The 24508-nt window shown below is 43.2% G+C and overlaps 1 protein-coding gene across 1 annotated transcript in view; it reads left to right on the forward strand.

The window, feature by feature from the left end:
- The window catches only part of LOC126470957 (aquaporin AQPAe.a-like), a 109827-nt gene that overhangs the window by 53466 nt on the left and 31853 nt on the right, over nucleotides 1-24508 (forward strand). Inside the window, exon 5 of the mRNA XM_050099007.1 lies at nucleotides 8846-8924. Within this exon, the coding sequence (XP_049954964.1) occupies nucleotides 8846-8924 (79 nt within the window). The remainder of the gene's footprint in view (nucleotides 1-8845; nucleotides 8925-24508) is intronic.

A 24508-nucleotide genomic window follows, 5' to 3' on the forward strand; every position in this document is an offset into this window, starting at 1 on the left:
AAGCAATATACTTAAATTTTGATCGGCTTTGAATATGTTGCAATGTAGTGTAAGATAATTAAGATATGAAGAGTGAAAGCACCCCCTTGGAAAAAAGTTCGTTTCCGAATGAATACTGTTGAAACGATATCAGATACTTCAAATAATTTCTGTCGTTTATATGCATTACAACGGAGCATTCAGATTTGTCCAAAAAGTATTTTGTTACATCCTGCGTGCTTGGTGCGCAAAACGAGTGCACTCAGCGTATTTTACCCCAACATTTCTACACCACCTCATTGCTGTATAGCTAAAATAATGTTAAAACGTAAAAAATTTCAAATGAAAATAACTAAATCTGAATCTTACAGCTAGACAACAAAATATAGCAGATGTAAAAAAACATTCAATAAAAGATGAAAAGAAAATCATTAAAAATATAGAAGTTACGTATCGGGTGATAAGTCAGTATAAATTTGAAAACTTAATAAATAACGGAATAATGTGGATAGAGGTAAAAATGCTTGGAATGACATGGGGTTTTATTAGAACAAAAAACAGTTCAGAAAATGTCCGACAGATGGCGCTGGACAGCAAAACGTCAGTGACTGCGCATGACAATCGTGTACTCCTATAAAAGGAGCTGTAATGAGAGGAGGATCAGATGCGCCAGTAGTCGCAGCATGTTGACGTTACCTGAAAAGGCGCTTTCAGTGAAGCTGTATTATCAGAATGGGGAATTTGCTAGTTCAGCGTTACGATCCTATCGCCATATGAAGGGGATTCGAACGGGTAAAGGTCCGTCAACAAATGCAGCTGTAGCGAGAATGATTTCGAAGTTCGAAGCCAAGGCTTGTTTAGACGATAGAGCCCGTAGTGACCGACCGAGCACAAGGCGTAATGCTGCGGAGACAGTTCAGGAAGAAATGGATACTGTAGCGGGGTCGTCTATGCACGGGAAGTCAGCGCTCGTGCAGTCGCACGTCGCACCGGCATTCCATACACTACTGTTTGGTTTGCCCTCTGATGCTATCCGTACAAAATCCATCGGCATCATGAACTGTTACCTGGCGATTTAGTGAAGCAGAGGGCATTTGCGGTGTGGGCGTTTCAGAAGATGGCGGAAGATGACGATTGGTTGAATAACGTTGTGGACCGACGAAGCTCATTTCACGCTCAGAGGGTCTGTCAACGTCCACAACTGCAGAATTTGGGCTACAGAAAATCCTAAAACTGTCGTGGAAACTCTATTGCACGACGAGAAAGTCACGGTAGGGGTTGGATTTACATCTACCGTTATCGGGCCTTTTTTTTTCTTCGAGGAAATGCGTGATTCTGGTTTTGTAACTGCTACCGTGACGGGTGAGAGGTACGGCGATATGTTACAGAATCGCATCATCCCCAGCCTCGCTGGTAAACACCTGCTGGAACGTAAGATGTTGATGCAGGATGGCGCTCCACCCCATATTGCTAGACGTGTGAAAGATCTCTTGCGCGCGTCGTTTGGTGATGATCGTGTGCTCAGCCGCCATTTTCGTCATGCTTGGCCTCCCAGGTCCCCAGACCTCAGTCCGTGCGATTATTGGCTTTGGGGTTACCTGAAGTCGCAAGTGTATCGTGATCAACCGACATCTCTTGGGATGCCGACAGAAAACATCCGACGCCAATGCCTCACCATAACTCCGGACGTGCTTTACAGTGCTGTTCACAACATTCCTCGACTACAGCTATTGTTGAGGAATGATGGACATATTGAGCATTTCCTGTAAAGAACATGATCTTTGCTTAGTCTTACTTCATGCTAATTATTGCTATTATGATCAGATGAAGCGCCATGTGTCGGACATTTTTGAACTTCGGTATTTTTTGGTTCTAATAAAACTCCGTCATTCCTCGCATGTCAATTTGTACCTCTCTATCTATATTATTCCGTGATTTATTCCGTTTTCAAATTCATACTGACTGATCACCCAGTATATAGCATATTTATCTGGAAAATACTTACTAAACAACTCAGCATGACAAACGGCGTCCATGTGGACATGTTTCTGGCTTTTTACTGACAAATGCGTGTTTGGAATACCACTTCACATAACGCTGAATCTGGTATTAACGATGTTTCTGCCTATGTACGTGGGTGTAAGCAAAGGACTTCAGCTTTCGGAGGAGAACGTTGGAGATTGAAATTTCGTGAACAGATCACACAACTAAAAACGCCCTTGTTTTAACGATTTTCATTCCAACTATCTTGTCATATCCGTGATGCTCCGCCCTATTTCACCATACTAATAAACTCTGTTCTCCTTCTTTACTTTCTGGTAAGGATCCCATGTAGCATAGCAGTGCTCCAGTAGACGCTGAACAAGGGTAGTGTGGGCTCTCTCTTTAGTAAACCAGTTGCATCTTCTAAGTGGTCAACCAATAAAATGTAGTATTAGATTTGCTTTCCTTGCGACATCATCATGATCATTTCAATTTAAGTTGTTCGTAATTCTAATTTCTAGGCATGTATTTGAATTGTCAGCCTTTAGATTTGCCTGATGCATCGTGTAACGGAAATTTAACGGATTCCTTTCAAAATCAAGTTGGTGACCTAGCACTTGCCATTTTTCGCACAATACAGATATCTTGTCTTAATCATTTTGCACTTGTTTTTGATCTTCTGATGACTTTACTACATGATAAATCACAGCATCAGCTCCAAACAATCTGAAGATTGTCTCTTAAGCTCTTGTCACTCCACCCACCAGATTCCTCCAGAAACACGTTACGATCAAAATTTTCACCTTTCCTTTTCATGTGCTTCTGGCCATTAGATCCCATTTGGGAGATGGAAGTTCGCGTAAACTGTTTCGCAATTCTATCTTCATTGCATTTGGTCCGCTCTGCCACAGCAGTCACCCAGTGAGGGACATTTCCGATGTTAAAATGGACAGCTTAGGTCTCAAAGGCATACCAAGACATCTGCCTATTAACAGCTAACCATCAGTCCCAAGATCTGCTTGTAATGACGGTATGCATCCGATGTTTTTGCTGAAACTCTAAAACCATCAAAATGAACTTGCTGTAGACCAGGACGTACATTTCCCCTGGGAACACCAGACATCACTTCAGTTTTACTCAGTGACTTTCCGTCAGTACGAATAGTGACCTTTGACAGGAAATTAAACAGCACTATCTCGACTTATTCCCAACGCTCGAACAGAACTGTGTTCAGAATTTTCTTGCGCTCCTGTTCTTTATCCCCCCCCCCCCCCCCCCCCATAGTTAAGTCAATGGTTCATTCGTATAAATCTCCAGACATTGGTTTGGCATCTTTTAATGGCTTTTATTTCCTGAAAAGTTAAGACACTGACATGTGTGTGTGTGTGTGTGTGTGTGTGTGTGTGTGTGTACACGCACGCACGCGCGTATACTCCACATCTTTGGTTAGTGCTACCTCCACGTCCTCTATCACGAATGGTTCTTGGCAAGATGGAATAGTATGGACCTTCTCATCTGTCGAACTCTTAAGCGTTCATTCTATGACATAAAAAGACAAGTACTCATACAAAATATACACAGATGAGATCTGAAATGAAATCTTTGTCACGCAATATCTTTCTTATAAATTTTCTAAGTAAGCTCCTGAAATCTAAAACTACTTACAAATATCGATCAGGGATATATTCCTATATACACTGAAGAGCCAAAGAAACTTGTACATCTGCCTAATATCATGTAGGGCCCCCTCGGGCACGCAGAAGTGCCGCAACACGACGTGGCATGGACTCTACTAATGTCTGAAGTAGTTGTGGAGGGAACCGACACCATGAATCCTGCAGGGCTGTCCATAAATCCGTAAGAGTACAAGGGGGGTGGAGATCTCTTCTGAACAGCACGTTGCAGGTCCTCCCAGATACGCACAGTATGTTCATGTCTGGGGAGTTTGGTGGCCACCGGAAGTTTTTAAACTTGCAGTGATTCTGGTGCTGCAGTGTAGCACTGTTCTGCTGGAATTGCCCAAGTCCGTCGGAATGCAAAATGGACATGAATGGATGCAGGTGATCAGAAAGGACGCTTAAGTACATGTAACCTGTCACTCGTGTCTAGACGTATCAGTGGTCCCATAACACTCTAACTGCACACGCCCTCATATTAGAGCCTCCACAAGCTTGAACAATCCCCTGCTGACACGCAGGATCCATGGATTCATGAGGTTGTCTCAAAACCCATACACGCCCATCCGCTCGATACGATTTGAAACGAGACACGTCCGACTAGGAAACATGTTTCCAGTCATCAACAGCCCAAAGTCTGTGTTTATGAGCCCAGGTGAGGCGTAGAGCTTCGTGATCTACAATCATAAAGGGTACACCAGTGGGCATCTAGCTCCGAAAGCACATATCGATGGTGTTTCGTCGGATGGTTTGCGCGTTGACGTTTGTTGATGGCCCAGCATTGAAATCTACAGCAATTTGCAGAAGGGCTGCACTTCTGTCACTCTGAATGTTCCCTTCAGTCGTCGTTGGTCCCATTCTTGCAGGATTTTATTATTAATATTTTTTTTTCGGCCACAGCACTGTCGGAGATTTGATGTTTCGCCGGATTCGTGATATTCATGATACACTCGTGAAACTGTCGTAGAGGAAAATCCCCACTTCATTGGAGATGGTATCTCATCGCTCGTGCGCCGACTAAAACACCACGTACAAACTCACTTAAATCTTGATAACCTGTCATTGCAGCAGCAGTAACCGGTCTAACAATTGCGCCAGACACTTATATTACGTAGGCGTTGCCGACGGCAGCGCCGTATTCTGCCTGTTTACATATCTCCACATTTGAATACGCATGCCTATGTGTTTCTTTTGCACATCAGTGTATTTCTCCCTTTATAAGAGAATTTCTCGCTCTTCGTATTACAACAAATTACAACTATGTGCTATGTTTTGACCTCATTTAGTCCAGTGTACAGATGGAAGAACTGGAAGGCATAAGTTTTCTATGCATAAGGAGTCTGGGACTGTGTATGAGTTCTGACCCACGACACATTATACTCCTTTCGTGGCCTTTCCCATCAAGAATTCGCGAACTCCATCAATTCTTTCATGTACAGGCTGCTGTTATGTAGTGGATGATCATAATATTATCTCCAAATAACTGGTCAGCATTCTGTGCTACAATGGACCACTTCATTAAGTCATCTTTAAACTTTGAGCATGTGCATTACTCTCATGTTATGACTCTCGGACACAAGAATATGAAAGTTGGTCAACAACTGTTTCATGTATCTCTCTCTCTGATGTTCAATAGCGGGTACCTTATCGAAGACAGGCTCACATTCATACCTGCCTTTTATAGTCCTCCCATTCAACGTGAAGCAAATACTGCCTGATAAAATAAGTGAAACATCGAGGACGAGAGGAGGAAATGAATTGAAACTCCAAAACTTGGGAAGGTATGTGATACTATTCCATTGACAAGATAGTCAAATATATAAAGAATTTGTCAATATGAGCCCACTTATCAGTATGGCATTAAGGCCCCTCTGGCCTTGATACATGCAGCGATTTGCTTGGGAAGGGTTTCAAGCATCCTTTGCACTCTCTCCTGAGGCCAGTTGACTCTCAACGGATATAGCAGCTACTTTATATCCTCCATAATGGCAGTGTGACACGGTTGACGTCCAAACTAGTTTCATGTATCTCCTATTGGGGATCTTGCTGACCATAGGAGTACCTCAACATTACGCAGACATTTCATACACACACATGGAAAAACTGTACTCTGGTACTGTCGCATGAGGACTCAGGGTGTCAACACTCTATTGTTGTGCTGTCAGTTCCCTCACTCAGTACTGACTGTGACCTGAAGGTGTATGTGATGTTTCTCCACACCATGACTCCAGGAGTAGCACTGCCCACTGCCATGTCGCTCCAACACCTGGAAAATGGGACCTCCTCAGGCTGCCGCCACACTCGCATACTATGGTCATTTGGGGCAGTGCAGAATCTCAATTCATTACACAGAACACAATGGGACCTATTCATTAGTTCAAGCTTCATGGTCAACACACCACTTCAAAACATCTGTTTCTGTCGTGGTGTTAACGGCAGCTTATGCACGGGGCTCTAATTCCCTACTCTGGCTGCTGCTAACTGCCGTCCAGTGGTGCAAGATAATACAGGATGTTACAGGGAGTCCATTGCGTGTTCTTGGATTCCAAGTGCACATGTGAAGGAGTTAAGATGGTCTTGGTGCACAATAGGGCGATCTTTCCTTGTGGTGATCAGATGTGATCGACTGGAGAATTGACAAGTACTCCTGCCCTTACTTTCCCTTGCAGTCCGTCATCAGGCCATTGTCACATAGGAATGCCCAATAAGTCTGGATATTGCAAGATCATAGTAGATGGTCTCATGGAGACCCACAATGATGCCCGTATCAAACTCTGTAATGTGCTGATAATGCTGTGTCACACAATTACCAGGCATACTCGTGTCTTTCACGGCGATAACCTCTTAAGTCCCATTTGAGAGGACGACTGATTTGGATCCACATCCAATCATCCAGATTTAGGTTGTCCATGATTTCCCTAAATTAACCCAGGCTAATGCTGGGAAGGCTTCTTTGAAAGGGCACCGGCGATTTTCTTCTCCATGCTTACAATAATCAGAGCTTGTGCTCCGCCTCTGACCTCTGTCTACTGGACATTAAACTCTGATCTTTATCCCTTCACATTTTCAACATCTGAAGCTATTCACTTGCATTATATACCAGTGTGACCCAAGCTGGGGTCGTATTATTGTCAGGAAGTCGAGCGAAGAGTGGGTGTGAATTTAATACCTTATTTTTTGGGCCATAAAAAATTAGATAAATTTAGTTGCTACCCATGTACGAGGCTAGGAGGGTAGTAACCTTCAAGCAAATTTTCATCCCTCACCCCAGTTTTCTTTTACCAGTAACAAGCGTACCATTATGAAGTATTAATGCGATAATAAGGGACAAAATATATGAGCGTGAAACCATGAACTCACCCATACATGACGAATGAAAAGAAAATCGAAAAATACTTGTTTCCAAATTTTCATAACAAAATTAAGGGTGCGTCTTATCCTCTTAAAGTTCTCTGCCTTGTGGTCTGAAAAATATACGAGGGTCACTCCAAAAGAAGTGCACACTTTTCTGTAAAAAAGTTTTCATTCTGCATGTGTGAAAGTTTTACAGTGTGCAAGTACATCCTTCCCGCTTGTCTTCAAACTTAGTTCAACCTGTGCTCCCGTGAGTGGCGCCATCACAACATGTCTTCAAGATGGCTGCTACTCTTGACGTTCGTCAGAAGCAACGTGCTGTCATAGAATTTCTGTGCTGTGAAAACGAGAAGTGGGAAACATCCACAAGAGGTTGAAAAAGGTGTATGAAGATGCTGCTGACAATCGCAGCACAGTTAGTCGGTGGGCAAGCAGGTTACGAGATGAAAGCGGGTACGGCAATATTGAGGATTGTCCTCGCAGCGGCAGGCCTCATACTGCACACACTCCAGACAATGTGCAGAATGTTAACGAATTGGTGACTGCTGACAGATGCATCACAGTGAACAAATTGTCACGCTGCGTAGGGATAGGGGAAGGAAGTGTTTGCAGAATACTGAAAGTGTTGGCGTTAAAAAAGGTTTGTGCCAGGTGGGTTCCCAGGATGTTGACAGTGGCTCACAAAGAAACAAGAAAAACGGTATGCAGCGAACTTTTGGAACAGTACAAGAATGGTGGAGATGAATTCATTGGAAGAATTGTGACAGGTGATGAAACATGGCTCCATCATTTTTCACCAGAGATGAAGAGGCAATCAATGGAGTGGCATCATGCAAATTCAACCAAGGAAAAAATAATTCAAAACCACACCTTCTGCTGGAAAAGTTATGGCTATGGTGTTTTTCAGTTCCGAAGGACTCTTGTTTGTGGACGTCATGCCAAGTGGAACCACCATAAATTCTGATGCATATGTGACAACACTGAAGAAAGTTCAAGCTAGACTGAGTCGCATTCGACCACATCGGAAAAAGCAGGATGTTTTGCTGTTGCACGACAATGCACGGCCACATGTCAGTCAAAAAGCCATATAAGCGATCACAAAACTCGGATGGACAACACTGAAACATCCGCCTTACAGTCCTGACCTGGCTCCATGTGACGATCATCTCTTTGGGAAACTGAAAGACTCTCTTCATCGAACAAGGTTTTGAAGATGAGGACTCCCTTGTGCACGCTGCCAAACAGTGGCTTCAACAGGTTGGTCCAGAATTTTACTGTGCGGGTATACAGGCGCTGTTTCCAAGATGGCGTAAGGCAGTTGAGAGGGGTGGAAATTATGTGGAGAAATGAAAATATTGTTCCTAAAGGATGCATCTACACCCTAAAACTTTCAAACATGTAGAATATCAGGTGGATTTTAAAGAAAGTGTACATTTCTTTTGGAGTGACCCTCGTAGTTAAAATACTATTCTTAACCAATTATTTACGCATATGTAGCTACTGCAATAATGCATTTTTTTCATCATAATACTGTTGAGCTATTCTCAGCAGATTAGGACAGACGGAACATATGATCAGTGAATATCAGGCAGGCTTCCGCCCACATCGATCCTGCGCACAACAATCTGGAACCAGAAGATGATACTGCAACACCGTCAGTCGAACTGCACAGTAGTCGGCTTCATAGATTTCTAGAAAGCATACGACTCCATTCATAGCACCAGTCTGTTCAATACACTTCGTGAATATGGCGTAGATAAAAAACTACTTCATTATTTGAGCAGACTTTAACAGACACAACCGCAAAAGTAAAACTCATGGAAGAAGTTTCTGAACCTTTTTATTTGTTGCAGGGACAACCCTACAAAGGAAATGGAAGAGCTTACAGGCCAGTTACACCAGAAAGTAATTAAGACAAAAGACCGAAAAAAGGTATGTTTGTGCAGCAACTGGTAGGAAGAAGTAAATCTCCTTCGATTGGATGCGATTCTTAACAACTGACTGTAAGAGCACTATCTCTAGTACTGAGTATGATGATTAGCAATATTTCCTTTGCAGATTTTCTCTTATCTATTTGCACCAAGGATTTTGCAGTATTTCCACTAGATTTAATGCCCAATAATTCCAAAACATCAAGTTTTCTAATTAAACCATCATTGAAGCATAAAATAGCATCATAAACCCCAAATTTGAGGTTTGTAAGCTGATCAAATACAGTTTTCAGTAACTGGTTCCAAATGACAGAATTTACACATTCATTTAAATTTTGGGTTTTCCAATGAAGACAATACTTCATCAAGGTATCTTTACAAAGGTCTGTAAATATGGTTTTAATTTCATTCATTACTGAAGCAGGTAAAGAATGTTCGTGCTCATATCGGGAATACAGAAGTGTCCGATTCCACCCATCTCCTTTGACCCATGATGTCACCAATATGCCGGAAGCGACCATTCTCAACGTCTCCAATATGGCGCCTATGACGTCATTACATAAACATGAGAACAAACACCTCCCTTTAAAAATATAATCAAACTAACGGGACCAGCACTTGGAAATTGGGGGTATTTGGGTGGGCACAAAGTAAATATAAACACATACACACAATATGATCCCAAACCATACAAAATGACGACATGAAAACGCCACAAAATTCCCAAATTCCGCTAGACTTACAATATCGGCCACTTCCCTTCACCTTCACAGCTCAACCGCAACTGTCGATACCACAAAACCAACATCTAAAACAAGAAAAATTGGAATCACACTTCCCTTCACCTATATAGGTAAATAACATCCCACGATACCAAAACAAACATACCTATGATGACAAATTGGAATCGGTCACTTACACACACACACACACACACACACACACACACACACACACACTCAAAGAAAAACACAACCAAAACAAACCACCAATTCGCATATTCCACTTTCATGCGCCGCATTTCACTATCTCCGCCACAAGCCCAAAACGTTGCAGAAACTTCATGACGGACAACATGTCGTCCACCATTTCAGCCTGCAGACGTGCACAATTAAACTTAGAAGTCATATCCATACCTAACAAAAGAAGCTACAAATTGAATTAGAAGAATTACTGCAAGACAAACAGCAAACGAATAACATCAAACGACACCGCAATATCATAAACACAACGGAAACTTAATTCTTAACTCACTGCAACTAATTTCCGTTCTTCTACAACAGTCGCAACCGATAAACGCACACTTCAAGCATCGACACCCAAATGAACCCAATATACCACATAACATGCGGATCATACATGCACACACCACTAGACGACACCACCAACTGCAACAAGATGACGTCTACAAACACAACACACTTATAGACTAAACTCCGCACTGTCATGACATCACACACAACACCCTTACATCACAGGACAAAGCCGATGGGTTGGATCGGGTGCCTCCATTGACCCATCTTCTCCTGTACGTGCACCAAGTGTCAGGATCATTAGGGCAAAGACCGTGCACTGGATTTTCATTTGTGAAAAGCTTATGGAAAAAGATAGCCCATACAGCTTTTCTCATGTTTTCTAAATTCCCTACGTTTATTCTTATGGCCAAGCCATAATAATTCTGTAATCTATCTATTTCAAGATTTGTCAGCCGACCTTTACCACCTATCTCCTTACCATCTTCCGATACTATTTTTTTTATTTTTCTTTCAATAATCTTCTCAACCTTGACCTCATTCTCTTCTGGACATGCCCAATGCACTTTAATTTAGAAATTGTGACATTAGAACCATAGGGTTTTTCTGCAAACACCCAGTCACAAGCTTTGCTGTCACCATCCCCTAAATACTGTGTGTATCTGACACCTCTGTTTGCCACTGAACGATTAAAAATCCTGAGAACTCCTGCTACTTTCATTCCACCACTTGGAACAGTATAATTCATCTAACAGTTATGTTCATGCTCTTTCTCAGTTCCACTGCCACAAGTTTTACAGTACTTATTTGGAATGTATACATCAATTACCTTGCCGGTATCAAATAATGTAGCTGCCACGACACCATTTAGTGAAGTGCGTCCACGTTTCTGCCAGCTGCCATCAAAACATGCACAAATATCACCACTTTCACTGTCATCACTTTCCTTGAGTGCTTCTTCAGCTGATTCCTTCACTGAGATGTTACAAACATCAGCAAAAGCAATACCAGTAATATTATTGTAAGTCATAAATTTTGCAAGAGGATTTGGAATGTCAAGTAATGCGCATAAGACTTTTCCTGGCTCCATCCCTTTACCAACTGATCCGAGACCATAAACTATCCTTATGTTGTTTTCATATAAATTATTATTTGCTATTTTTGATGTCATTGTTGTAGCAACTACACCACATTTTATACGAGTCAATGTCAGGTTTGACACAATCACTTTACGAAGATGCTGATTCTCACCCAAAGAAACGTCACCACCATATATTCTGCACACAGTATTTTTGGAAATGAAATCACACAGTATGATAAGGTGTCCATCTCGCCACAAGGTGACTGGGAGGATATGCCTTGAAGACACTGAAGTTTCTTTCTTGATGTGCTGATTTTCTTTATGCCTAACATTCTTGTGTCCTTTCACCCACTAACCCCATTTACCGTTACGTATTTATTTCCTCTGAATTTTAATTTAGGCGAGAATTTCTTTATTTGCGGCATTTTTATGAAAACACGCAGAACCAAAAAAAATACAAATCAACACGTATTTCACTCACAACAAAAATCACTAAGTACAACCATTATTGCTCGAAAACAATAACAAAAACGATCGGAAAAACGAGTATCGATGGTAGATATAACAATCTAACACAACAGTCGCGACACTCACTGCTGTAAAAGTTGTTACCGTTCGACAGATGGAGCGACACTAGCGCTCCAAGCGGCGAGTAAGGTGAACATCAGAGGCGTCGTAAGGATAATGCCTGTTTTGCATCCACTTCCTACGTAATTTACGAAATATTTGAGTTATTTTCTTGCCTCCAAGGGTTTGTGTAGTATCAGAAGGCATATATGTGTCTAAAAATGATTCTAAAATAAACACAAGTAGTGACAAAAACCATGAATCGAGTGGCAAGCTACAACACATTCGTGAAGAAACACTTGTGACGTTGGAGAGAATTGCAGCTTACCTCGTTGATATAAAAAGAATATAAACACACAGATTCACACGTAAGAAGCACAGACATGTACCTCTACATGCAAAAGCGATCAACTGTTCATTTATCATTCTGTAGGCCTACTGTGTTTGTCATGGTCGCCTGTTGCCACAAGTACGACCTTCATCTTTATATTATTCTAAGTGGGACAAGCAACTGCAAAATAGTGGGTGAAATATGTTGAAAACATTATGAGCTGATTACATTACATTTCATGCAATACCAAATATTTGAATAATTTTCAAAAAATCTGTCGGTGAACAAGGTCCTAACAAAATAATGTCATCACACGAAGGAAGCAAGGAAAATAAGTGACTAACAACAGAAGTGAATGAAATACATACCAAACATTACGCTTTTGTAAGACACGAATAACTGCATTTAATAACCACTTCATCGTCAAAGCAGGCCTGTGTTGACGATTCACACGAATCTGGCACTGATACATCGAGAGATGAACTGGCTGCTTCTGTCATAGGACTGTTTCACAGCTTTAGATGGATTGTCGAATCTTTGTGGCAGTTTCCTCTTCGTCAGTTGAGGTGGCTTATTTGGGATGTCAAACAGTGTGGGTACTGCATTCCACACGAGTTCATTATTGTCTGCGTTCATGAACTGGTTTTGTTCGAAATGTAGCGAACAAAACCTAATATTATTATACAGTTAAACTGGGTCTTTTGTCATAAGGTCTTACTGGCCGCTTGGGGCGCTGCTGGCGCGGTAGGCAACAAAATCGAGGCGAAGTGTCGCGACTGTTATGTTAGACTGTTGTAGATATAGGGTAGGGAACATTGGAGCGATAAAACAATAAAAGCATGAAATAATATACAAGGAGTAAAAGAATGCTGTGCATTATACCTGCATGGCGCAAAAACGAGGGCATGGCATTTAAATGCCAGATTGCAGAAAGCGTCATGAAAACCATCATATCTCACGAAAAAGTTGTCGTATTTATATAAAACAAAAACTGTTTCACGCAGGAAAGACCTGGCATTTCAAATATGCTAAAATTTAAAAATCGAATTTTTGAAGCCCACTTGCCTTCCGACTCCCCTTAATGTGACAACAAGTTTTTCCTTTGCTTCTTTTCACTTGTCCTAGCAGTTCATCAAACGAAGTTTCCGACATTCGAAAATACTGAAAAAAACTGCTTCTCATCTTGTCTCAGGTCGACATAAAGAGTAGAAAACAATCCTTTCTCCAGCAAATCACGTAGCAGTGGATGTACGTGTAATGAACGGTTGTCTTCACTCTCCTCCTCCTCCTGCTTACAAGTATTGGCTCTGAGCACTATGCGACTTAACTTCTGAGGTCATCAGTCCCCTAGAACTTAGAACTAATTAAACCTAACCAACCTTAGGACATCACACACATCCATGCCCGAGGCACAATTCGAACCTGCGGCCGTAGCGGTCGCTCGGCTCCAGACTGTAGCGCCTAAAACCGCACGTTACAAGTATTAACAAAAGTTCCTCCTCGCTCGAGTCCATTTCACTAACTAATCAGCTGGCAATATCTGCAGTGTCCAACACCGGTGATCCAGGAGTCTTCACCACAATTACCAGTGACCGTCACCAGTGTGTGAAACAGACCTTACTCAGCCATTAAAACATGGCTGTTTGCCACAAAGCACACTGGGAACAGTCAAGTCAGAACTTGCGCCTACGCGATGACACAGAGGTGCGGGGAGACAGGCTATTGTCAATGATGGCAACTCACTCTTGCTGAACTAGTGAACTGTGAACTCATTGCGCCATGCCGATCAGCCTGATTTCGTTCGCAGCTACGTTTTCCGATCGCTAATTGTCAGTAAGCTTCACTGCATATTTAGTTACAATTTCCTTACATAATTGGTGAACAGCCCATGTTGGAGTCAGTTTAGATTGAACAAGGTGATAAAACGTATATTTAACTCAGCTATTACTGTGTCTAGTCCATTTTTCAAAATAGTAACATTAAATTGTAGACTGGCAATGGCAAGGAAAGCGTTTCTGAAGAAGAGAAATTTGTTAACATCGAGTATAGATTTGTCGGGAAGTCGTTTCTGAAAGTATTTGTATAGAGTGTAGCCATGTATGGAAGTGAAACATGGACGATAAATAGTTTGGACAAGAAGAGAATAGAAGCTTTCGAAATGTGGTGCTACAGAAGAAAACTGAAGATTACATGGGTAGATCACATAATTAATGAGGAGGTATTGAATAGAATTGGGGAGAAGAGGAGTTTAGGGCACAACTTGCCAAGAAGAAGGGACCGGTTGGTAGGACATGTTCTGTGGCATCAAGGGATCACAAATTTAGTATTGGAGGGCAGCGTGGAGGGTAAAAATCGTAGACGGAGACCAAGAGATGAATACACTAAGCAGATTCAGAAGGATGTAGGTTGCAGTAAGTACTGGGAGATGAAGAACCTTGCACAGGCTAGAGTAGCATGGAGAGCTGCATCAAACCAGTCTCAGGACTGAAGACGACGACGACGACGACAACGACTGCAACAAGAACAACAACAACAACATTAAATATTTCTTTCCTGTTTCGAAATGGGTGGTCAGAAGCTAGTTTATCAAAATGTTTTTTTTTTTAATTTCTCTTCCCGTTTTTGATGAAAACTGGGATCTATGCCATTTGTTTTTGCAGTTTCACTGGCTTTGCACTTGAATGATTCGAAATCATTTCTATAAAACATCAATTTTTCCAAACTTCCGCTGAAGCTCTACTTCCCTTGTCCAAATCGATATCACGATTTGTTAAATTTTTGATGCATAACTGATGTCATTCAATAGCATGAATTCGCAAAGTAATACGAACTCGAAATTTAGCATTTCTGTTTTAATACATTCTCCTTCTTTACAATCATCTTTACTGAAACTCTTCAGTACTTTTTCTGATAACGCATTTCTTTTATCAAAGGATGTTTTATTGTACATGTCATATTAACTTCACTAGACCATGTAATTGGATTAAATTTTTTTCGAGTGGCTTCTCATTCGCCAGTGAACTTCGACAGTAGATCCCAACGCTTAATGTTATTCCCGAAAAAATTACACAAGATTCGCATTGTTGCGAAAAAAATTCGTACATCCACACAAATGCTAATGACATCATTTATCACTAAATTCAAATTATGACTGGCGCAATGTACATACTTCGCATTTGGCCGAATATTCTTAATCTGATGTAATTCTTCAGGCTTTCCCAGCGATCTGTTGACATTTTGAAAAACGGGACTTCTGCCGGATGTTCGCGTCGTTCTCGCACAATATTTCGATGGCGTAACTCTGTCTTCTTCAGACGCTACCCGAGAATGGTCCTTGGGCGGATCGAGTCTAGTATTTATGCCTGTAAGGTGCTGGGCGTTCCCTAGTTGGTCCGTGCGGCATCGGGTGTTCCCTCAGCGGTTCCCGCCCGCATGACGCGGCTCCCATGGTCCTCTCTGGTCGCTGGTGTTCCGACTGCCGTCCGCGACCGGCTCGGCTGCTCTCTGGGGACGCGGTCGTCATCTGCAGTGTTTGGTGCTCTGTATCCTGGCTATTTCCTTGGTCTCAACTTCTATTTCTTGCTAGGCACTGCGTAACTGGTCCGCGCCGCATCGATTGCGTGCACGCACGCCAGACCCGACTACCATGGACCCCTCTGGTCACTGGTGTTCCGACCGTTGTCCGCGCAGGACTTGGACGTCCTCTAGGGTAGCAGTTGTCATATCGGGAGTGTCAGAACAAATCTGTAGTGTCTGGTGCTCTGTCTCGTGGCTGTTTTATCGGACCCACGCCTGTTTCTTGTGAAATCTCGCTGTGTTTTGCATTGAGCTTTCAGAAGTTCAAGCCTCAAATCCCAGGCCATGCTGAGCTGGTATCCAGTGTCACAGGTGACGAAATTCTCCGTTATCTTGATCTTGATGGACTCTTTTATGACATTGTCCCAATATCTAGGGGTCAGTGTGACAATCTTGGTGTCATTGTAGTTCATCGAGTGAACAAGCTCTAGACAGTGTTCTGCTATGGTTAATTTGGTTGCCTGTCTGAGTCTGCTCTGCCTGTGGTGTTCTTTATACCTGATGTCTACAGTCCTGGTGGTCTGTCCGATGTATGACATCCCACACTCGCATGGTATGTTGTAAATGCCTGGCTTCCATGACCCCATCCTATACATCCCCCAATATTGTCCCAATCTCAGTGGGTGGACAAAATACGCTCTTGAAGTAATGTTTCATGAGAATTCTGTTGATCTTAGCAGAGATCAGTCCGGCATATGGCAAGTATGCCACCCTCATCGCATCTTCTGGTTCTTCTACTAGATCCTGTGGTTGAGTAGAAGGTCAAAGTGCCTTCTGGATGTCTCTAGATGAGAATCCATTCTTACTGAACACGAACTGTAAGTGTTCTATTTTCATCGCCAAACTGTTGGGGTCTGACAGAGTACGTGCTCTGTGGACTAGAGTTTTGAGCACTCTGTTCTTCAGTGCCGGATGGTGGCAGCTGTTGGCTTGCAGGTATAAGCCAGTGTGTGCTGTTTGCGCTACACATTGTGCCCAAATGTGCCATCAGCCTTCCTCTTGACTAATACCTCCAGGAATGGGAGTTGTCCATCCTTCTCTAGTTCCATTGTGAATGTTATATTTGGGTGGCGTGAATTTTGATGTTCCTGAAAAGCATTTAGTTTCTCTCTGCCATGGGTCCAAATGACAAAGGTATCATCCACATATCTAAAACAGCACGTGGGTTGATATGTTGCCAATGTAAGTGCCTCCTCTTCAAATCTTTCCATGAATAGGTTGGCAATCACTGGTGATAGAGGCGGCCCATTGCCACTCCTTCCGTTTGCTCACAAAATTGACCACCATATAGGAAGTGTGTCGAGGTTAATATACGCCTGAATAAGTCGAGGAGAGCTCCATTGAACTCCTCTCCAATAAGATCGAGTGAGTCATTCAGTGGTACATGGGTGAAGTGAGACACCACATCAAAACTGACCATTATGTCAGAGTACACAATGTGTAGTTGCCTCAGAGTAGGATTGGTGGCAGCGTCGATATTGTTGACAATAGCTCGAAGAGGAACCCCATTCTTGTGAACTTTCGGGATTCCATAAAGCCTAGGTGGTACCAGCGCTTTGGAACGCAGCAGTTTGATGACTTGTTCAGGCAGGTCTGTCTACTTCTGCAGAGGCCTGGTCTTTCTGTCCACTTTGTCCATGGGCTGACTTCCTATTGGCTTGTATGTAGGATCCTCCAGAAGTTGTTGCACTTTTCTGTCATAATCTGTCTTCTTTAGCATGAGTGTGGAGTTCCCCTTGTGTGCTGTCATCACAACAATGCTGTCATCCTCACAGAGTTGCCTGAGTGCCAACCTTTCATCGCTTGAGATGTTGTGGCTTGGTTTTGGTGAGCGCCCTGTACATCTCTCTACAGATCTCTTCAGCCATACTGGATGGTGGCGTGTTGTTCGCTTGCCCAACTGCACTGATGAAAGCTGTGACAGGCACGTTCCTGGGTGTCACTGCAAAGTTGAGACCTTTTCTGAGTACTTTTAAGGTTGCCTCGTCGAGCTGCTTGTCACTCATGTTGATCACCATACACATGTCCTCATTCTGATGCTCCTTGTAGTTGAGGTGCTCAAACTTGGCTAGTTGGCACGCCGTTGACTTCTTCCTGATGCATTCTGCTTGAGACCAGGAGGCGCCATCGACCTGGTCCCATTCTTGTTTGGTCAGGGAAGCTGCTGTGGAAACATGGATATACAGCAACTCACCGGGCGTCACATCTAGTCGATGGTGCGTTTCATGCACTCTCTTCCTTACCAGTGCGAGTCTAGCTCATTGTTTGATCTTGTTCGCCATTCTGGAATTCACATGGTGTTTGATCCTGGAAAATACTGGAACTAACTCTCCCTCTCGGCAACTCAGCAGAAAACTGAGAGAACTCAGTATTCTCCCTTTCCTTTCATGAAGCATGTCCAGTGTCTTGATGTTGCGGTACATCTCTTCCCCATAGAGTCTTCTGATGTGATTCTTCAAGCTTTCCCAGCGATCTGTTGACATTTTGAAAACCAGGACTTCTGCCAGATGTTCGCGTCGATCTCACACGAAATTTCCGTGGTGCAAATCACTGTCTTCTTCAGGTGCTACCCGAGAAGGGTTCTTGGGAGGATCGAGTCCGGTACTGTAAGGTGCTGGGCGCTCCCTAGTCGGTCCGCGCCGCATCGGGTGTTCGCTCCGATGTCCGCGCCCGCCAGACGCGGCTCCCATGGTCCTCTCTGGTTGCTAGTGTTCCCTCTGCCGTTCGCGCCCTCGTCCGCACTCTAGTGTCGCGGTCGTCATCTGTAGTGTCTGGTGCTCTGTATCCTGGCTATCCCCTTGGTCTCCACTTCTATTTCTTGCTGGTCTGCGACGTGTCAGTGTCCCGTTCGCGGTCCACACGAGCCAGACCCAGCTCCCATGATCCCATCTGCCATTGTAGTTCATCAAGTGACCAAGCTTAGACAGTTTTCTGCTATCTTTGGTTTCTTATCTGAGTCTGTGTGCCTCTGGTATTCTTTACACCTGATGCCCACAGTCCTAGTGGTCTGGCCGATGTATGACACCCCACAAAGCGCCAGTACCACCTAGGTTGTATTGACTCCCGAAAGTTCACAAGAATGGGGTTCCTCTTCGACCTTATGTCAACAATATCGACACTGCCACCTATCCTACTGCCAAATACTTAAAGAAGATGCTGACATCACATGTGGGGCAAATGTGTGCACCACATTCAGAATTCGGAGGACTTCCTACAATGGCTGAGGCAACTACACATTGTGGACTCTGACATAATAGTCTGTTTATATGTGGTGTCTCACTTCACCCAAGTACCACTGAATGACACTCGATCTTATTGGAGATAAGTTCAATGGAGCTCTCTTCGACTTATTCAGGCATATATTAACCTTGACATACTTCCTATATGGCGGTCAATTTTATGAGCAAAAGGAAGGAGTGGCAATGGGCAGCCTCTATCACCAGTGATTGCCAACCTGTTCACGGAAAGATTTGAAGAGGAGGCACTTACATTGGCAACATATCAACCCATGCGCTTTTTAGATATGTGGATGATACCTTTGTCATTTGGACCCATGGCAGAGAGAAACTAAATGCTTTTCAGGAACATCAAAATTCACGCCACCCAAATATAACATTCACAATGGAACTAGAGAAGGATGGACAACTCCCATTCCTGGAGGTATTAGTCAAGAGGAAGGCTGATGGCACTTTTGGGCACAATATGTAGCGCAGACACACACACACTGGCTTATACCTGCAAGCCAACAGTTGCCACCATCCGGCACTGAAGAACAGAGTGCTCAAAACTCTAGTCCACAGAGCACGTACTCTGTCAGACCCCAACAGTTTGGCGATGAAAATAGGTTGATGGACATAAACCACACCTCGTTGCATCAATGGAGCTCACGCCGGCGAAGGTGCATCAGTGAATCGTTTGCTGGCAGGTATGCTTCTGATGACAGGATTCCCAGCTCGTCTTGTTTTGGTATTGAGAAGAGGTAATCCTCTTTGGTGTCGGCTGGCATCTTTGTGTTTCTGACATGTACGGTAACTTGCTGGGAGACTGCCTCCACAGAGTAGGTCCTTCTTTGGGTAGAGGATATTGGTGACTGTCATGTGGTCCTCCACACTTCACACACAAAAATGACATAGTGCAGAGGCGGGTCACATGATTAAATCCTTGGCAGCAGAAACATTGAGCCACGCCTCTGGATTTCTGAAGCTTCTCGACAGAAACAGCCAATGCAAAGATTCTGCTGATTTTAAAGATGTCTCGATTCTCAGGTGGGTCTGGTAAGACCACCGCACGAAGTCCTGATTTTTGCTGCATGCTAGGCATTCGATGAAAAGTCCACAACAGTTGCCGCAAATCCAAGTGACTGCAGTTCACTCTTCAGGGTGTTGTTCAGTAAAGAGTCGACGCCACCTTAAATTACCACTTCAGAGATGGTGGTTGAACGATGGGAAACGTGTAGCAAGGTATGTCCCCTGCTCCCATCATGTCCATAACCTTCACGTAATCATCAGCAGCCATCACAGTTAGTTTCAGCTTATCTCCTCAAGCCTGTTTAAAGCACTGATTTAATTTTTTTGTCAGCCAATCGTATAGCTTTCGATAAGTGACTGGGTATTGCATCACTATTGGTGGAATCTTGTGCTGCTGTTGCTGCTGTTGTGCTGCTGTGGTGCCGCAGTATCCGTTTGCGCCGCCCCACCATCTGTATGACGTCATAGCGGTTGCTGACAGGCACGACCGGTGCTTGAACCTTGGCCTGCTTCTTCGCCTACTTCTTCTTCAGCAGATGAATGAAACTTTCATCGGTGGCCGCCACATGGTGTTGTCCAGGCCCAGGGTCGCTTCGTTCCGTCGAAACTGTGCTGTTGACACAGTTGATTGGTGAGCAGCGTCGTCTTAGACCAACGCGCCTGTATAATAATCCATTGCCATGTCCGCGTCCCTTGCTATTGTCATCAACAGATCGTTTTCCTTCCACCTTTGCCGAGTCGTCATCGGTGGAGCAACTGATGGGGCCAGCATGTCCGCATGCTGTGACATACCACACTCAAATGCGTCTGCCATGCGCAGACCGACTAGGGAACGCCCAGCACCTTACAGGCATAAATACCAGACTCGATTCAGCCAAGGACCCCAGGGAAGTAAGGGGTAAAGCGCCTGGTAGACTGTGCTTACTATATACCCCTTACTCAACCCAGCAACGACCCTGCCCCCACACTGCGGCATTACTCTGTACCTGACACTAATCAGGCAAGTGTTAGAGTACACTGCTGTGATGTGGGTCAACACGGCCGACTCGTCAATTGCAAAGCTGCAGACGGTCCAAAACAAGGAGTTTAGTTTAGCGCTTCACCTGCCACGAGACTTCAGCACCGGAAAACTCCACAAAATGGCAGGAATCCCGCTGCTAAAACACCGATTGCGGCAAGCAGCGCAACGTTTTTACGCGGCCGCCTGGGCGTGGGAGAACGCCCTCATCTGCGACTTGGGAAACCAACTGCACTGGCGCCAGACCACAAGATGGCCAGACCAGTTGCTGGTATAAGGGAACGCCGCAACGCGAGCAAAGAAGACCTCTGAGCAGCCATGCAAATAAGATGAAGATCCCAAATGAGAGACCACATAATACACCCCCAGGGAAAAGTACGAAGAAAGGCGTGATCCGCCCATCCTACAACGTATCAGAGCATGAAGTTTCGCGAATTTGCCATGCGAAGCCCAAGGACCATTCTCTGGTAGCACCTGAAGAAGACAGCGAGTTACACTCTCGAAATATCGTGAAAGAACGACTCGAACATCCGGCAGAAGTCCAGTTTTTCAAAATATTCTTAATCTGTTTTTGTACACAATTATAAACATCACTCTTCATACTGGCTCCATCATAACCTTGCCCACAGCCTTTTTTAAATCATTAATTTTGTCAATAAAAAATAATTTAGTCATCTGCTTGATTAAAACTGCTGCACCATGTTTGATGACTGCATTAAAACCTAGAAATAATTATTTTACATCTATATCGATTGGTTCTCCATTTTCTGATCTGGTTATTACTGCATATCTCAGAACAATGCTTAGCTGATCTACCTTCGATATATCCAGTATTATGTTCATTATGATAGCGAAAAACAGTGATGCTCTAATTTGTTCTAGCAGCTTATTTTCAAGTTTGTTTCTTAAGCACACAGTCATTTCATTTTGAATTTTTGGACTCACATACCTTACAGATTCTAAAAACAAAAAGGTGTGGTTTTGAAAATGTTTTAAAATGTGACAAGTCGAAAAAATAACCAGAAATCATTTTTTAAAATAATTCTTTGAAGTGAAAACGGTGAACTTTGGGCATAGCCAAAATTTGCCGCAAAATGTGATCACGCCGGGAGACAAGCACTGCAATGGACAGAAAATTGCGTAGTATCCTTCCTTCTGACTTAAGTTCTCTCGATGTCATCTCAAAGCCGATGAACTTTTTGATAGAGTAAGTATGATATCGAATAACCTTGTAAGAACCATTTTCCAAAGTAACTCTTCTTTACGAATATCATTTTCTACTTTCTTGTCAACAGTGTCATTTTTTTTCCAAACTTCGTACACAGCACATGCTTCCATATGGCCACTCAAGAACCTGTGTTCTTTAATTCTTTCTGAAAAGTGCTTCCAGTCCCAGTTACCCGTACACCGTACATTATTCCTTTTCTAAGAAAACAGCACCAAGAATTTTGGAATAACACAACAAAAACCATTAACTGATCCATACTTAGAAAATGAAACATAATACGACGTTGAAAAACACCTGTTGTTCTGGTGGGGATCTTTGGGAAATAGTCGCGAGAGCTGTAACGGCACCATATCAAGAATTAGACGTTTTTCTTTATCACTCAGTGTCTGGTTTGTGAAGTTTCCCATGTCATATGAAGTTTTATTTACCTTCTCGAAGATCGTGTAGGTTGACATTTCTTTCCCTGTTTCGTATGCCATTCAGATGTCGTAGACATGATCGGTGGCGTCGTCGTGGCCGGTGTTTCTAACTGCAGATACTGTCGGATCGTTTTCAGTGGGCTTCTCAACAGATACCACACTATCTGAGTCACAGTCAACACAAATGTTTGCGCCAAAAGTACTTGTAAAAGTTTGAGTAAAACATTTGTCAAGTTTTGTTTACTCACTTCTTTTTCATGACGTTGCTTTCGCTTAAACGCACCACTAAGTCGACTTTTTTTATGCATGATTTTAGTTCACTTCAACGGAAACCCTGCAAACCAAACAAACAGTCCTAATGCTTGGTTACACGTATGTGCTCGAATCGAATACTTACTGCACTGCGTTGACTTTATACGTTGTTAAGAATAAACCCGAAGAAAACATTGCACATGTATACTTCCGCGTTTGCTGGTACCTGAATGGCCCGTTGTTTTACCTTGAGCTTAAAGAACATGCCCGCTAGAGTACACTAAAGTAATATGATAATAAGAAAAATTGTGCTGTAATGTCACTGATAAGACCGAAATATCTCACAACCGCTCAAATACTACCAGCACATTTGCACTGGCTGGCCATATCAAGAATCGTAGATAGGTTACTGCTGCTAAAATTGCAGGTTATCAAGATTTCAGTGAGTTTGAACGTGGTGTTAATAGTCGGCACATCAGCGATGGGACACAGCATCTCCGAGGTAGCGATAAATTGGGTATTTTGCCATACAACCATATCACAAGTGTACCGTAAATATCAGGAATCAGGTAAAGCATAAAATCTCCAACATCGCTGTGGCCGGAGAAAGATCCTGCAAGAACGGGACCATCAACAACTGAAAAGAATCATTCAACGTTCCAGAAGTGCAACCCTTCCGCAAATTGCTGCAGATTTCAATGCTGGGCCATCAACAAATATCAACCATTCAACGAAACATAAAATATCAGTATGGGCTTTCAGTACCAAAGATACACTAGTGTATGCTTCATGACTGTACAACGCAAAGCTTTACCATCGCATTGACCTGTCAACACCAGCATTGGACTGTTGATGACTGGAAATGTGTTGCCTGTTCGGACGAGTCTCCTTTTAAATTGAATCAAGTGGATGGATGTGTACAGGTATGGAGACAATGTAATGAATCTATGGACCCTGCGTGTCAACGGAAGACTACTCAGGCTGCTGGCGGCTCTGTAATGGTGTGTGGCATGTGCAGTTGGAGTGATGTGGGACCCCTGATACCTCTAGATATGATTCTGACAGATGATATGTACATAAGCATCCTGCCTGATCACCTGCATCCATCCATGTCCATTGTGCATTCCGATTGACTTGGGCAATTCTAGCAGGACAATGTGACATCGCAAACGCCCAGAATTGCTACAGAATGGCTCCAGGAACACTTTTCTGAGTTTAAACACTTCCAACGCCACCAAACTCCCCAGACTTGAACATTATTGAGCATATCTGGGATACCTTACAACATGCTGTTCAGAAGAGATCTCCACGCCTTCGTACTCTTATGGATTTATGGACAGCTCTGCAGGATTCATGGTATCAGTTCCCTCCACCACTATTTCAGACATTAGTTGAGTCCATGCCATGTTGTGTTGCAGCACTTCTACATGTTCGTGGGGCACCTAAACGATATTAGGCAGGTGTACCAGTTTCTTTAGCATGTCAACATCTATTCATAGTGGCTCATTTTTCTGCTAAATGTAATGTTTTCATATTGCTTTCATTGTTATCACTGAATGGATTTCCTCTGCAATGTGGGCTGCAAATGTAGATTTATTCACATTTCCAAGCCT

This window comes from Schistocerca serialis, chromosome 3 (genome assembly GCF_023864345.2).
Source record: "Schistocerca serialis cubense isolate TAMUIC-IGC-003099 chromosome 3, iqSchSeri2.2, whole genome shotgun sequence".
In the NCBI taxonomy this organism is placed as follows: Eukaryota; Metazoa; Arthropoda; class Insecta; order Orthoptera; family Acrididae; genus Schistocerca; species Schistocerca serialis.